The 16,389-nt window shown below is 45.8% G+C and overlaps 2 protein-coding genes across 6 annotated transcripts in view; one reads left to right on the top strand and one right to left on the bottom strand.

Annotated features, from left to right (window-relative positions):
• The window catches only part of RBM10 (RNA binding motif protein 10), a 30,384-nt gene extending 28,494 nt beyond the window's left edge, over nt 1–1,890 (bottom strand). For 2 of the 5 annotated variants that reach the window (XM_075538204.1, XM_075538206.1), the window contains exon 1: nt 1,628–1,890. The gene's annotated coding sequence lies outside the window, so the exon portion shown is untranslated. Of the gene's footprint in view, nt 1–583; nt 671–1,627 lie in introns of those variants that run through there. The other 3 variants (XM_075538207.1, XM_075538208.1, XM_075538205.1) reach the window with 2 other exon arrangements.
• Nucleotides 1,891–2,132: 242 nt separating this feature from the next.
• On the top strand, nt 2,133–4,620 carry NDUFB11 (NADH:ubiquinone oxidoreductase subunit B11). Its single transcript, XM_075538209.1, has 3 exons — nt 2,133–2,627; nt 4,111–4,241; nt 4,393–4,620. The coding sequence occupies exons 1-3, from the start codon at nt 2,421–2,423 to the stop codon at nt 4,517–4,519; spliced, it is 465 nt and encodes a 154-aa protein (XP_075394324.1). The 5' UTR covers nt 2,133–2,420; the 3' UTR covers nt 4,520–4,620.
• The last annotated feature ends 11,769 nt before the right edge of the window (nt 4,621–16,389 follow it).

Below are 16,389 nucleotides of genomic sequence, written 5' to 3'. Positions count from 1 at the left end.
AAGGGGTCAAGGCAGTTCGCGCAGTGAGGACTTCCTTGGAAAACTAATTGTCCAGGGCCTCTGCTGTCCCTTAGCCAGATGTTGTTTCCCAACTCATGATGCTCTTGTGGACCAAAGTGAGAACACAGCCCCTGCTTGGCTTCTCCTTCCTTTTTCTCCAGGCTAGAGCGTCACTGTCCTAGAAACAGCAGAGAGATCCTGGAGACTGAGAAGCACAGTGATGCCTGGAGCTACCGGCCCGGGGGTTCTCTTGATGGGAAAGATCAGAAATTAAGGCATTTCATCCTCCCAATGAGATGCTAGCAGACCCCTCCAAAGTGGTAGGCAACCACGAAAGGTTCCTTAGGGGTGGTGGTGGTGAAGGGGCTAACTTGGCAAGGAGACAGCTGCTATCTCCCTGGGCTGCTAGCCAGCTCAGCCCTCACACAACTGGCTCAGCCCATGTCTTACAAAGCCAGATCCCAAGGCAGCTATTTCCCAGGGGTTTGGAGTCTAGGTTTCCTCAGCGGCAAAGGGGGGGGGGGGGAGATGACGTTCTGAACTACTATACAATTCTGTTAGGATGAAGAACCAATCATCTCACCTAATCCTAATGGTTGCCTTGAAGACTAAGAGAGTTCGGAGGGCCATGTAACTCAGCCAGGGGTCAGCATGTACCCATATTCTTCAGGTTCCACCTTCCAAACAGGAATCCGGCAGTATCAGCACTTGCCACCGTTCACCCATGTGCATCCTCCAATGCATATACACACACCAATTTCCCATTCCCCTTCAAGCCTCAGGGAACCAGAATCGCCTCTCTCCAGATAGGCAAGGCTTCGAATCACAACCAGGAGCCCCACTGGTCCAGAGCCAAATACAAAAACCCCAAGTTGTGCAAAAGTCAGACTAGTATAGTAACCGCAATAGATAGGGACCAAAGTCAGTACAAGGGTCCCAAATCAATCACGGGTCAAAATCAAAAACAGGAGCCCAAAAGGAATGCAGCCAGAGTCACCCTTTCAACAGATGAGCGTCAGTCAGATACCAATGCCCAGGAATGGGATAAGGAACCCGCGACATTGCCCGCACGCCTCCCCACACCCCTCCCCATTCAAGTGAGTTAGGGTCAGGCAGGAGAGAAAGCCTCAATGGAGAAGGACTAGAGTTCTAGAGTTACAGACACTCCAAGGATAAAGACCAGCGTCACGACCCAGACATTCCCCAGCGCGCGCGTGCGCCCCCTCCCCCACCGCAAGGGACACGGACCGGAGACACAGCCTCCTAGAACTGATAAGTATCAGATTCACTCGGGGCAGTCAGCGCACCCAACGGCTAAGAACCAAAGCCACAGCGGCCACTCAGCCCCTATAAAGTCTGGCATCGCAGACACAGTAACCCACTTCCATTTGTCCCTCCCTTCCCCCAACCCGCGTGCAAATCATCCCGGCTCCCAATAGCGCACGCGCCTCTGCTCGCAAAAGGGGAAAACAGGGGAGAGATCCCCCACCCTCTCCTCACGCGCTCAGGCGTGCATGTGTCCCCGGGTACGGTGTTTACTCCAGGGCGCCCCGGCCCCCGGTCCGCCCTCGTGCCGCTGCTAGGCCCCCCTTCACTTCCGCCCCCACCGACGGCGTCTGAGGCTCACCTCCGCGGTCCGGGCTGTCAAGGGAGGACTCCCAGACATCACCACGGCCCGCCGCCACCTCCTCCAACTCTCCCAGCTCAGCGGGAGCCGGTCCGCGCGACTACGAAGTCTGAGGCTGGGGGCAGAAAGGGCGAGGAGTGGGGGGAGGGGAGAGGCGCCCAGCGCGCTACCCTCCCCGAGAAACTCGCTGCCGCCCACTCCCAGCCGGCCGCAAGCCCCAGCACAAAATGGCGACGAGGAGGGAGCCGGTGCTCCGAGCACCATCCACCTACTAAGGGTGCGCGCTCAGGCGGGCCCTATCTATTGGTCCCCGTCCGCGGCCGGCCAGCCCCGGCTTCCTCTGATTGGCAAGCGCATGCCACCTCCCCACTCTCCCAGCGAACGCCGCAAGTGGGGCAACAGAGGAGTTATTGGCCAATCCAGGGAGGCCCGCTTCTCAGCAGCCTGCTTTCCCCAGAGGAAAGACAAGCGGAACCTCCGCCCCCTTCGCCCAAGGCACGCGAATGCTCCCTGCCATTGGCTGGGAGCCGCCTCAACCCGATATCAGCCCGCTCTTCCCAACAAGGAAACGAACGTCGTCAGCAGCCGACATTTCTCAGCCTCGGCGACGAGATAAGAAAATGCGTCATGAAGGCAGCACTGGCAGCGGGAAGGAGCGCTACTTTCCCGCCAGACCTGCGGGACCTCTTTAGCGCATTAGGGGCGGGGCAAACAGCGAACGCGCTCGAGGTCTCGCAGCTGCGCAGAACCGCATTTCCGTCTCCGCCTCGGCGACGCTGCGGGGCAATCTGTCATGGCGGCGGTGCTCTTGGGCTGGTGCGCTCGCCGCGGCTTGGCGGCCGCAGCGACGCGAGGGCTCCCGGCTGTCCGCGTCCGCTGGGAATCCGGCGCCTCTAGGGCTGTGGTTGCCCCGCCCGCCATGGCGGGGAAACGGCCGCCGGAACCGACCTTGCGCTGGCAGGAGGATCCGGAACCCGAGGACGAAAACCTCTATGAGAAGGTGAGAGGGAGGGGGTGGGGGGAAGGGTCAAATGGGGACGGGCAGACCCGGAGCTGTAGAGGACGTTCTTCAGTGGCTGAACATTGCGCAGCCCACGAAAGCATGGAAGGTTTAGGAATTTCGCCCAGTTGATTTTCTGCTTTTGCCAGGGAAAAAGTATCCTTGGTCCCAATCCATAGGAACCTTATTTTGCAGACCTTGTTTGACAGAAATCGAACTTGAAGCGGGCTCCGCTCGAAACACATGTGCAAGGGTAGTGTTCGTGGCAATAATGTCCATTTAAGCATGCTGATTTCATTTATGACATTGCCGCTAGGCCGGGAAGTGTCCTAAAACTTTATATGCATTGGCTCATTTACTGCTCAAAGCAATCGTATTTTAAGGTGGGCGCTATTGTATACCCATTTGACACAGAAGGACACTGAAGCACAGAGATGTTCGGTAGCTTGCCTGGTTGGTTACCAAATAAGTGGTGGCACTGGGTATTTGAACCTAGTTCTGCCCGAGCTGCTGTGTGGTATTAATAGCAGAGACTTTGAAGTCCCCTGGCCTGGGTTAGAAACCAGGCCCTGGCAGTTACTCCCTTGTGTGACCTGGGGCAGTAGCTTAAACCCCTTCTGTGCTTCTTTCATTGTCTGTCAAATGAGTATTAATTGCTTTTTATCACTTTCCACCTCCCTGAGATAATGTGAGGATTGTATAAGTGAAAAGGCCTGGCATATAATAGATAACTCATCAATACTACACTCTGGTTGAAGGGCTTTGATGCATAGGATGTTTACTCATTTATTTATTCTGATTATGTGATACAGAAGACCTGTGGGTATACCTAATAAAAATTCAAATATCTGTGAACGCTAGAATGAAGTTTAAGTAGGATAAGAGAAAGGAAGTTGACTTAGAGGGGATTTTTTTATTAGGTGGAACCATAGGAATTTGCCAACATTCAGACTTTTTTGCCTATGAAAACGGCAACTCCCTAAGATTCAACTTAAGAGACAAGATAACCATAGATGATTTAAAGCAGGGGTCCTCAAACTTTTTAAACAGGGGGCCAATTCACTGTCACTCAGACCCATTGGAGGGCCGGACTATAAAAAAAAAACTATGAACAAATTCCTATGCACACTGCACATACCTTATTTTGAAGTTAAAAAAAACAGGGCAAAAACATCCGGCGGGCCAGATAAATGTCCTTGGAGGGCCGCATGTGGCCTGTAGGCCATAGTTTGAGGACCCCTGATTTAAAGTGATGACTGAGTAAGGTGAAGCCAGCATGACGAGATCGCAGGGAAAGGTTTCTGAGGGAGGGAACAGTGAATGCAAAAGCTCTGTGGTGGGAAGGAGCTTGCTACATGCAAGAAAAGGAGGAGGAAAGCAGTGAGGGAGGAGAAGTGGATCTGAGGTGAGATTAGAAACAGTTATATACAGGGCCAGCATGAGTAGCAGGAGGCCCTCACTGATACCACCTTCTCTGCCCCAGAACCCAGACTCCCATGGTTACGATGATGATCCTGTTGTGGACCTGTGGAATATGCGGGTCGTCTTCTTCTTTGGCGTCTCCATTGTCCTAGTCCTTGGCAGCACCTTTGTGGCTTACCTGCCTGATTATAGGTACATGGGCTATCCAAGGGGGTGGGATAGATGAGGGGTGGAGGTTGAAGGAGATTCTGCTAGGAATCCTGCCCCTGCCCTGGTGGGGAATGGGGGGGTAGGTATCCAGTGAGGCTTCCTCACATCTTTCCCCCTCTGCTGCTGCCTCCAGGATGCGTGAGTGGGCTCGCAGGGAAGCTGAGCGGCTTGTGAAATATCGAGAGGCCAATGGCCTCCCCATCATGGACTCCAATTACTTCGACCCCAGCAAGATCCAGCTGCCAGAGGAAGAGGACTGACGGGTTGCCAAGGGGGGCTCTGGAATCCCCACCCTCCCACCCCTCTACCTGCCTTCCTGCCCATTCCTCAGAGCACCTAATTAAAGAGACTGAAAATCTGACTGGTGGCTTGGTTTTGTTGTGGGGGTGAGTTGAGGTGGGAGTGTCACAAATTTTGTGGGTATGCTAGTTACCTATTGGTGTGTATCAAACCACTTTAAAGCAACAACTGATTATTATCACTCGTCCTATGGTTTGACTGGACTCAGCTAGGTGCCTTTCAGGTCAGATGGCAGCTGGGGCCAAGATGGCATTTTTACTCACCTGCTTGGCACATTAGTCTGCTTCCATGTGATCCGTGTCTCACAGAATAACCTGGGTTACTGGGGAGGGGGGTGTTGGTTTTTGGGTGGGGGCGTTCCGCATAGAGAAATTTATTGAGAATGTCCCAGGGTAGAGAAAGAGAGAGCCTCACTAGCCAGCATAGCTGATTCTCGCACTTGTCTCTCTTCTGTGCCACAGGCTATTTTTTAACATCCAAGTGTAAAAGATTGTAGGGAAACTTCCCCTTTGGGAAATGTAGGTCCCAAAGATATTGCACAGACTGCACATTCTCCATCCAAATCTCTACCTTCGCACCCATGCTGTGCCACATTTCCCCCCTGAAAGATTTTATAAAGAAAATTCTTTATAGTACCATGTGTAGAGGTCACTTGGGTTTCTTACAAGAAGGCTCAGGGCTCTGAATGGGAGAATGGCACAAATGAGAAATTGATGGCAGGTATTCTTAGAGACAAGCTACCACACTGGGACTGCCTATGTCTGAAGAAGAGCCAGGGAGACTTGGCCTGGGGCCGTAGGGGTGGTTCCATGTAAGGCTTTTCTATTACTGAAAATGAGTGTGGGTGTTTATCTTCTTCCTTGCCTTCTCTGGGTATATTTGCTTTGCTCATGGTGAGTCGATTTAGGACTTAGGCCCCTGCTTGACTGCTACTTGAAAGGTCAGTGGATTCAATCTCTCAGAAGAAAGGCCTGGCAAACCAAGTCTCCCACAATGCTCCCCCCCCCAAAAAAAAAAAACCACTAAAGACTATGGAGCACAATTATTTTGATACACATAGTAGTGCCACAAGCATGTCTGTTTCTTCTACCCCCAAATCTGGGTGGTTTTTTACCTGAAGATAAGGGTTTTTCTTCCCTCTTCCCTTTCTTTCTGGGAACCAGCAGTCTTGCATCAAGGGCTTACTGAGTCTCAATCTCAGTGTATCTGGCAGATTGGAGTAGAAGACTTCCTCTGGCTGCCTATTTCTTTCCAGGGACTCCCCTAGTTCCCTAAATCTGAGCTAGGCTCCCTTCCTGTTACTGGTATTTCTACCCTCCTCACATTCAAATCCATACACCACATTACTACCATCATTATGTGTGCCCTTGGGGCCTCAGCGTAAGAGCCCCTAGTCACTGGTTGCTAGAAGAAAATCTGGCCCGATGGTCCCACCAGACCTCTAGCTCCTGAGTCTTGGGAGGAGCCCGAGACTACTTGTACGTTGCTATGGTGGAAGCCGTATTCACATCATCTTCCTGTAAATCATCCCTGGGTGCCTCCTTGGGAGCAATCTTAAATTGTGGCAAGGCCCTAAAGCAGAAACTACTCATGTGTAAGGAAGCACTTTCCAACACCTGCATTTATTATGGAAATGAAAGAAGCATGTTATCTTAGCCATCAAGCGCCTGAATCTGTTTCGGTCAAATGCCCCACCGTTTCATGTGTAGAGAACATCTCCATCAGGCTTATAGATGCTGAGAGTGAGCACAGCAGTTCTCCCATGCTCTGCCTTCTTCCCATCCTCTTCAGAGCTCAAGAAATCTGTCAGGTCAAACAAGAGGCTGTACTTTAAACACTAAAATCCACACTTTTGCTCCCCCTGCCCTATTCTAACCACAACAATACCACCTTTCCCAGCCCAGCCACAATGGCCACTCCTCTCCCTTTAAATTTATTTGTTTATTTTAAACAAATAATTGTATTGAGGTCTCGTAAAGCTCTTATAACAATCCAAACATCCATTGTATCAAGCACATTTGTACATATATTGCCATCATCATTTCCAAAACATTTTCTATTTGAGCCTTTGGTACCAGCTCCTCTCTTTTGCCCTCCCTCCTCTACCCTCTCATTCTCATGAACCCTTGATAATTTATAACTTATTTTTATTTTCATATTTTACACTCTCCGCTGTCTCCATACACCCATGTTTATGTCGTTCATCCTCAGGAGCAGTGGATGGGGGGTGTTGTACGTCGATCACGGGGATTGGTTCCCCCTTTCTTCCCTTACCTTCCCCCTACACTCATGGTATCGCTATTCCCATTACTGTTCCTGAGGGGTTTATCTATGCCGGATTCCATGTGTCCAAAGCTCTTATCTCTACCAGTGTACATGCTCTAGTCTAGCCGGATTTGTAAGATAGAACTGATAGTGGCAGGGAGGAAGCCTTAAAGAACTAGTGGAATGTTGTGTATTTCATCAGTGCTACACTGCACCCTGTCTGGCTCATCCCTTCTTTGTGACCCTTCTGTGAGGAGATGTCCAATTGTCTACAGATGGGCTTTGGGTCTCTACTCCGACCCCCCCTCATTCACATCGATAATGATTGGGGTCTTATGATGCGTGATACCTGATCCATCCACACTTTGTGATCACATGGGTTGGTGTGCTTCTTCTATATAGGCTGTGTTGCTTCCCTACTAGATGGTTATTTAACTTCAAGTCTTGCTGAGACCACTTCCAACCCCATGGACAAAGTCAGCGCATGGAGGAGGAGAATTCAAAGAAGGCTCCACCAAGGAAGTCTCTTCCATGAACCCTTTGGAATTATTGGCCTGATATCATTATTGATAATTGTAGCTGCTCTCTGGTTCCCGATAATTTTAATCACTTCCCCTTTTTGGAAAAAAACTGATGTCAACTGAGGAATATTCCCCAGAAGTTGAGGTTACTCCCCTTCCTATGGCTTTGAAAGATCCATGTCCTGACTGCATGCAAAGTGTATTGTATAATAAAACTAGAAACTGGAAGCCAGAAACCCCCCCTTATGGAATTTATGTTAGATCTTGAGCAGACTGAGCTATTGCAACCGAAACCCATGGAAATCTCAGAGGCTCGTTTGGAAGCCTATGTGCAAGACCCTAAAAAAGTTTATCATCCTCTTCCCACGGTTTCCCCCCTCCTTATATTGGCTACCGCATAGGGGGCAGAATATGGCTTCCCCCTCCAGGAAATAACCCAAAGAGAAATAGAGTTCCTGGCCCTGATTTACCTTATACAGGGGCTTATAATGAAAATGGCATAAGAATAGTTAACAAAGAAGGTGTACAAGTTCCTTTTAGTAGTTTAAGTTTTATGGAAAGGTTAGCAAGAGGAGGGCCTCCGTGGTGTTTGAAGTCCACTGAAGCAAAGCTACCTATTGTGAGGCAACTCATACCTTGGTACAGAAAGACTTTGGGGAGTTTAATTTATGGGAACTTAGTGGGAAAGTAAGAACAAGAAATGAAAGCCCTAGAGGAACAGCCTAAGAAAGAACAGCCAAAGCCTGTCAAGTAATTTTTGAGAATGAAATGCATTAATGTTTTATTGATTTCATAGTTAGAACAAAGCACCCTAGTTGGATGAAGTGTGCTCAGTTATTGTTAGAAGGTTTGTGTCTATCACCTTTGTAGTTGAGAAAATTTTAGTTTCAAGATGTACTAATTTTTAACAAAGAGTCATGATGTGATTTATGTAACTTGTCATGGTCTTGTGGCCTGAGAATTTCCTCAGGCCATAAGCTTTAAGCCAAGAAAAAGAATATATAAGTTGAAGCTTTGCATGAATAAAATTGGAACAGTCACCTGTAACCTTTGAGTCGTGTGGTTTCTCTCTCCCACTCGCTGATGCCGTGACCCACCTTGAGGGACCTCCGGACCTTGCTGCAGCTGGACTGCGACAAAGTCTTTAAGACCCTCAATGCTATATCTTGTAATAGCCAGGCACCATCAGCTTTCTACACCATATTAGCTTATGCACCCATGTTGTCTTCAGCAATAATGCCGGGAAGGTGAGCATCACAGAATGCCAGGTTATTAGAACAAAGTGTTCTTGCATTGAGGGAGGATTTGAGTTGAGGCCCAATGTATGTCTGCTACCTTAATACTTAACATATAGTACATAGACCTATATACTTATCATTACATATTAATATATTTACATATATACACGCCTATATTTATACTTCTATAAATGCCGTTTGCCTTCTAGTTCTTTTCTCTATTTCCATTGACTTTACTCTGGTCCCACTATCATATTTGACCTTCATTCGTTTCTCTCTATTTCCTCTTGGCTACATTGCATTCGGTAGGTCTTCCTTGTCATCGAGTTTAGATCTCATTGTTCCCTTGTCCCTGGGTTTGTTGACTTCCCCTTCCTTTCTCCGCCCCACCTCCTCCTCTTCCTGTCCCCCTGGAACCCTAGGTCCTGTTGTTTTCTCCTTGGGATTGTTTATCCTGCCTATTTTATATAGATAGTCATGAAGAGGGAAAAAAGCAACAAACTAAACAAAAAATAGCCTATGAATGTTTCCAGCAGGTCTGCCTGATGAATGTTTTCCTGTTGGGTCTGATGCAGTGCAAAGCCCTGCCCTCTGAGTCCAAAGTCTATTTTCAGAACTCAGCGACTTTGTTGCTTTGCTCTCCTTGCTTGCTCTGTTGCACTCCCTTCCTGTTATGACGCCCTGGTGTGAGGGGGTCAGACGGGTCATAATTCCCATACTGTGTCTCTGGGGCTGCCCCTGTGGCGCTGTGGGTCCGTAAGGGGATGTCGTGGCTTGTGGTGAGGCCGACCCTACAGTCATCACTGTGCATTGACTGCTCCGAGTGGGAATTTTGCCCCAAAGCTTGGTGGGCCAGGATGCTGTTCTCTCTCTCTCTCTCTCTCTCTCTCTCTCTCTCTCTCTCTCTCTCTCTCTCTCTCTCTCTCTCTCTCTCTCTCTCTCTCTCTCTCCCTCCCTCCCTCCCTCCCTCTTAGTTTGCTCCTGTGCCTTTTGGGCAGGTGTCCTCAGTGCTGTCCTCTGTAGTGCAGGGTGGGGGGTGGGGTCGAGGTGGCTGGGATAGGGGTGGGGTGGGGGTGGGCCCTACCCTGCAGACCTCTCTGTTAGTTCACTGCTTCCTGCTGGTATGTTGCCCTCAAGGCTTGGTGTACCAGGTTGAGATCTGGTCCTTCTCTCTTTTTCCTGTGGACACATAAACAGTACTCTCCCCATAGTGGATTAGTATCCTATTCCCCTCAATGCCTTTGTCTCTCCCCACCTCTTATTTCTCCCCCCCACACCCCTCTTTCCCCTTCTTGGTGTTGGTATGTTGAATGCATCATTGGACTTGGTCTGTCCCCTGTGTGTCTCTCCCTCAACCCATAAAGTATGTGTTAAATAGTTTTTTTTTCTATTCTCACTGTGTTGATTGGACCCACCTCGGTGGACTCATCTTTTACTTGCCCTTTTGTGCTTGGCTAACTTCGCTTAGCATAATTTCCTCCAACACTTCCCATGAGGCAATGTGCTTCATGTGTTCATCACTGTGTTTTAGGGATGCATAGTACTCCATTATGTGTATGTGCCAGAGTTTTCTAATCCACTTATCTATTGATGGAAATTTAGGTTGTTTCCATATCTTTGTGATTGTAAATTGTGCTGCATTAAACATTGGAGCGCACATGACTGGCTGTGGTCTATTTCTTACTGCTTCTGAGTATATTGCCCAGGAGGGGCATTCCTGGGTCGTAAGGTAGCTCAATTTCCTAGCCAATGCCAGATCACTTTCCACAGTGGCTATACGTATCTATAAGACGATTAGCAGTGGATGAGAGTTCCTATCTGGACACATCCCCTCCAACATTTGTGGCTCTCTGAATTTGTGAACTGGGTTATCCTCAGGGGTATTAGGTGGTGTCTCATAGCTCTTTGAATTTGTATTTCTCTGATGGCTAATGATGATGCACATTTTTTCATATGTTATTGGCCATTTGTGTTTCCTCCTTGGTGTAACTTCTGTTCAGGTTCTTTGCCCACCTCCTCAGAGGGTTTTCTGCTTTTTTCTTGTTGCAGGCTATTAGGGTATTGTATATTTTAGTAATAAGCCGTTTGATGTGTCATTGCTAAAGATCTTCCCCAGTCTGTGGCTTCTCATGACTTTAGTGGTGACGTCTTTTGATGCACACAGGTGTTTTATCCTTAGTATATATTCAATTTGTCAGTTTCAGCTTCTTCTGTGTGTGTCCTTCCCTTTTTCGGTTAGCTTATGTATCCTTGTGCCAAGGTTCTCATATTTGTCCCATTTCCTTCATTGATGGCCCTAATAGTCTGGGATTTTACTTCAAGGTCTGTGATCCACCTTGAGTTTGTCCTTGTGCATGGGGTGAGTTAAGGATCTTGCTTCATTGTTCTGCAGGTAAATAGCCACTTTTTCCAGCACCACTTGAAGAAGGCATCCATCTCCCATTTGATTTTTTTTTGCCCTGTATTAGACAGGGTTCTCTAGAGAAACAAAACAAGGACACTTATGATTATATATATCTATATAGATACAGATACATACAACACAAAGGAATATAACAGCACAGCAGTCCACACAGCAGGACAGAGGACTCAGTTTGACTCACTCCCATGGAATAGCTAATATACTGGAAGTCCTTCAACTCAGGAGGGCTGCTGGGTCAAGGTTAAGGAAGCAGACAGCTGAGTCTTCCTTATAGCAATGCAGGCAGTCCTACCACAGGCAGCAAACAGCAGGGCGGTCACCAACAGTCAGCAGCTCAGGAGCTCAGCCAAGCAGGTCTGGATGGGATATGAACTCAAACAATCAAGATGAGAGAATCCAACAACCTTAAGTTCAAGTGATATATATACCAGCAGCGTGGTGAAGCAGGTCTCAAAGGAACCTCAAGCTCTAGCAACACGATCCATGGGTTGGCTGCCCGATAGATACGGTAGCTCACAAGTTGAAGCACAGAATTAGCTAAAGCAGCCACACGCTGGTCTGATCACCAGAGAGCAAGGGAGAGAGGCGGGGCTTGCTGAGCCATTTATTCCTTTGCCTTCCGATCAAACTGCGATCTTATTAATCCACATGTTCCTACTGTCCAGGTTAGCACAATAAACCTACCTATCACAGACCCTTATCGAAGATCAGTTGTCTATATGCTGCTGGTTTTATTTCTGGGTTTTCTATTGGTCTGAGTATCTGTCATTATACCAGTACCACGCTGTTTTGACCACTGTGGCTGTGTAGTATGTTTTGATTTTTTTAATTTTATTTTTTGGAGTTTTTTTGAAGTATGTTTTAAAGTTAGGTAAAGCAAGCCTTCTGACTTTGTCTTTCTTCTTGAGGAGTCCTCTGAGAATTCCGGGCTTCTTCCCTCTCCCTATGAAGTTGGTAGTCAGTTTTTCCATTTCTTTGAAGAAGGTTGTTGGTATCTGTGTCAGTATAGCGTTAAACTTATACAGTGCCTTGGGGAGGATTGGCATCTTTACTACATTGAGTCTTCTGATCTGCAAGCATAGGATATTCTTCCATTTGTGGAGGTCATTTTGGGTTTCTTGTAGCAGGGTTCTGAAGTTTTCCTTGTACAAATCTTGGTGTTTTGGTTAGGTATATCCTTAGGTATTTCAAGTTGTGCTTGCAGTGAAGGACACTGCCTTCTTGACCTCCTCTTCTGTGGCCTTGTCCGATGTATATAACAATCCAATAGACTTCTGTTTGTTGATCTTGTATTTAGCCATTCTTCCATATTCCTCTATTGCTTCCAGCACTTCTGTTGTGGAGCTCTTGGGGTTTTCAATATATAGAAGCCCACATGGAAGAAGCACACCAGCCTGTGTGATCACGAGGCATTGATAGGATCAGGTATCACGCATCAAAGAACAAAAAATCATATCATTGTTAATGAGGGGGAGTGCAGAGTGGAGACCCAAAGCCCATCTGGAACCAACTGGACACTGCCTTACAGAAGGGTCACAGGGAGGAGACGAACCAGTCAGGGTGCAGTATCACACCGATGAAACATACAACTTTCCTCTAGTTCTCTAATGCTCCCCCCCCCACTCTCATGATCCCAATTCTACCTTAGAAATCTAGCTGGACCAGAGGATGTACACTGGTACAGATAAGAGCTGGAAACACAGGGAATCCAGGACAGATAAACCCCTCAGGACCAATAGTGAGAGTAACGATACCAGAAGGGTAAGGAGAAGGGAGGGTGGGAAGAAAGGGGGAACTGATCACAATGATCTACATATAACCCCCTCCCTGGGGGACAGACAACAGAAAAGCGGGTGAAGGGAGACATTGGTCAGTGTAAGACATGAAAAAATAATTTATAAATTATCAAGGGTTCAAAAAATTATCAAGGGTTTGTGATGAAGGGAGGGTGGGGGAGGGAGGGGGCAAATGAAGAGCTGATACCAAGGGCTCAAGTAGAAGGTAAATGTTTTGAGAATGATGAGGGCACCAAACGTACAAATGTGCTTGACACAATGGATGGATGGATGGATTGTGATAAGAGTTGTATGAGCCCCCAATAAAATGATTAACAAATCATGTCACCTGTAAATAATGATAGCGCCGCCTCTTCCTCCCCAGACGGATGCCTCTACTGTCCTCTTGTTGCCTTATGTTGTTAGCTAGGACCTCCAGTATGATGTTGAATAGAAATGGGGACAAGGGGCATCCTGGTTGGTTCCCTCATTCAGTTAGATTGTTTTAGTCTTTTCTCCAACTGTAACTGTTAATGAGAATAGAAAGCCTCCTCTTTCTCCTGCAGAGCTGCTAGTGGTTTCAAACTGCTGACCTGGTAGTTAGCAGCCCAATGCATAACCACTATGCTTATTGGCTAGCTTCTCTTCTTTGTCTTGTTTCTTCACTATCCTTCAGGTGCTTCCTGGAGTCACTTCCTAAATATACTACTTGGCTTCCATATTTGTCTCAGGGTTTGCTTTTAGGGGGACCCAAAATGGGACAGTCCTCAAAGAAACTCAGGGTAAATAAGTGCATTAATTAACAAAGGAACCAAGTTCTTCCCGAAGGCCCAGGTGGCTGTGGTATTGTGAGAGAGTGGTTTCAAATGAAGTTACTAAGGTGGGGAGGAGCCAGGTCAGTGGGGCCCATAAACCAACAACCAAGTTCTCTGCCATCGAGTCAAATCTGACTCATAGTGACTCTATGGAGCAGGGTAGAACTGCCCCTGTGGGTTTTCAGAGACTATAAGTCTTCAACGGGAGCAGAAAGCCCCATCTTTCTTCCACAGAGCGACTGGTGGTTTTGAATTGCTGACCTTGAACCAGAACAACACCAAGGTTCCCCAAGGTCCCATAGGGGTTTAGATTTTAGACACTATACAAAGTTGTAAGCTTACTGAAAACACAGATTTGCCAAACCCATCCTAGAAAATTCTGGACTGCCTGAGAGGGATGATTATAGTTTTTTTGGTTGTTTTTTCCCTCTCATAAATAACCCAAGAAATAAAACATAATCTTACCAGATTCACAACTCATATAAGCACCACACTGACAGCAGCTAAAATTGAACTTTAAAGAGTGTTGATTAAAAATTGATAGAACCTCCAATCCTCTCAGTCAACTGTGCACCTCTAAAATTTGACCCTAACGTGTTGGGCTTGGTGAAAACTGGCAAGAAATTACACTCAGAATGAGAGGAGTACTCATTCAAATATTTCTCTCTCTCTCTCCAACTTTTGTTTAAAATGAATTTGTATATCACTAAAGAATCCAAGCCCCCCTCCCCCTCCAAAAAAAGAATCTAAGTTCACTTGACTTTGACTTGTCCTCCTTTTACAGCCACTCAGACCAGTGCTCTGATCCAAGGGGTAAGGAATCTGGAGGGTTTGTAAGGCTCTTTAAAAAAAAAAAAACTACCGGGGGACAAACAACATAAACCTGAGTGAAAGAAGACAGTGGACAGTGTAAGATATGAAAATAAAAATAATTTATAAATTTTCAAGGATTCACAAGGGTGAGATGGTGGAGGAGGGAGGGGAATAAAGAGGAGCTCATACCAAGGGCTCAAGTAGCAAGAAAATGTTTTGGAAATGATGGTGGCAACATATGTACAAATGTGCTTGATACAATTAATGTGTACATTGTTATAAAAGCTATAAGAGCACCCAATAAAATGATTTATTAAAATTAAAAATTTTATAAAATCAATGAGTATGAGAAGAAAATGTTCTGAGATCAATTGTGGTGATAATTGCACAAATCTTAATTTGCTTGAATTATTAAATTGTATTATATATGAGGTATATGCCAATTTAAAAAAAACTACCTTTATTTATTTATTTATTTATTTACATTGACTTTAAAAGAAAAACATATTCTGTGCAGTTTCACAGCTCATCTCATCCAATGAAATCAGAATATCTCCTTAAAGCACCCTTTACTCTGCTTCTTTTTCCCCCCTCTCCTCCGACCCTTTGTTCCTCCCTCCTTCCAAAATGTCCTGTCCCCCCCTCTCCCTGTCCCCTCCTCCATCCCTGGACTCCTAGTAGTCTTCAGTCTTGTCCTTTGGTGTGAAAACCACTTTTTCTTTGTTTTTTCCTTATAATAATGGTGTCATTAAATATTTGCCTTTATGAGATTGACTAACTTTACTAAGCATAATGTTCTCTTGTTTTGCAAATGTCTTGTGCTATTCAATAGAGTCGTCATTGTTTTTCATTGATACATAATATTCCATTGTATTAATGTACCAAAGTTTGTTTATGCATTCCTCTATCATCAGAGTTTTTGGTTATTTCCATTTTGCTATTATGGAAACTGCTGCAATGAACATAGGTGTCCATGTCTATTTGTACTGTGTTCTTGATTTCAAGACTTTAAGATCATAAGATCTTGAATAGCAAGGACCATTAAAAGCAATGGGAGCTCAATAGAAAACAAAAGATTACAAAATGTTTGCCCTTGTGAGGTTGATATTCTAGCAGGTAGAGACAGGCAATAACAATGAATCTGTCTGTTGGATATGGTATAAGTCACAGAATCAAACCTATTGCCATTGAGTTAATAGCGATCACATATATGTTAAAAGAGAACTGTGTTCCATGGGTTTTAAATATATATAAATAATATATAATATAAATTAAATATATTAAATAATTATAGAAAATAATATATTACATATAGAATTTACCTAATTTTTGTTGTTGGGACTATACACAGCAGACATACACCTACTCAACAGTTTCCACGTGTACAATTCAGTGGCATTAACTACATTCTTTGAGTCACGCAGCCATTCTCACCTCCTTTTCTGAGCTGTGTCTCCCCCACTAACACAAACCCACAGTCCCGTAAGTTTCCTGTGTAATTTTTTCGGTTGCTGCTATCAATTTGGTCCCATACAGTTCTTAAAAGAGTAGAATGTTCAAGGCAGACATTCTTTTTAAAAAAATAGTTTTATTTGGCATATACTTCCCATAGCATACAATTTAATCATTCAAGCATATTAAGAAGATTCGTGCAATCATCCCCACAACCAATTTCAGAACATTTTCTCCTCATACTCATTGTCCTTGGCTGTCCATTGACACCATCCTCCACACCCATCCCCTAGGCAGTTATCAATCCAGTTTCTATCTCTATATGAATTTCATATACAGAAAGTTATACAAAACACAAACAGGAAACAAACAAACACGAAATAGAAACCTAGTAACAACGACTAGACAGAACATAGAAAAACCTCAACCAAAGAGAAAGCGGGAAATATTACAACTTTAAAATGGGTCAAAGGGGAGATCAAATGGTAAGGCATTACATTTTAACCTCACTACATCTGCCACAATTGAC

This window comes from Tenrec ecaudatus, chromosome X, assembly GCF_050624435.1.
Source record: "Tenrec ecaudatus isolate mTenEca1 chromosome X, mTenEca1.hap1, whole genome shotgun sequence".
Lineage (NCBI taxonomy): Eukaryota > Metazoa > Chordata > Mammalia > Afrosoricida > Tenrecidae > Tenrec > Tenrec ecaudatus.
This window is presented reverse-complemented; position numbering and strand designations above follow the sequence as displayed.

Coding starts and splice junctions, on each gene's coding strand:
- NDUFB11 (XM_075538209.1), top strand. CDS start 2,421: ATGGCGGCGGTGCTCTTGGGCTGGTGCGCTCGCCGCGGCTTGGCGGCC. Junction 2,628..4,110: donor ACGAAAACCTCTATGAGAAG/GTGAGAGGGAGG, acceptor TCTCTGCCCCAG/AACCCAGACTCCCATGGTTA. Junction 4,242..4,392: donor GCTTACCTGCCTGATTATAG/GTACATGGGCTA, acceptor TGCTGCCTCCAG/GATGCGTGAGTGGGCTCGCA.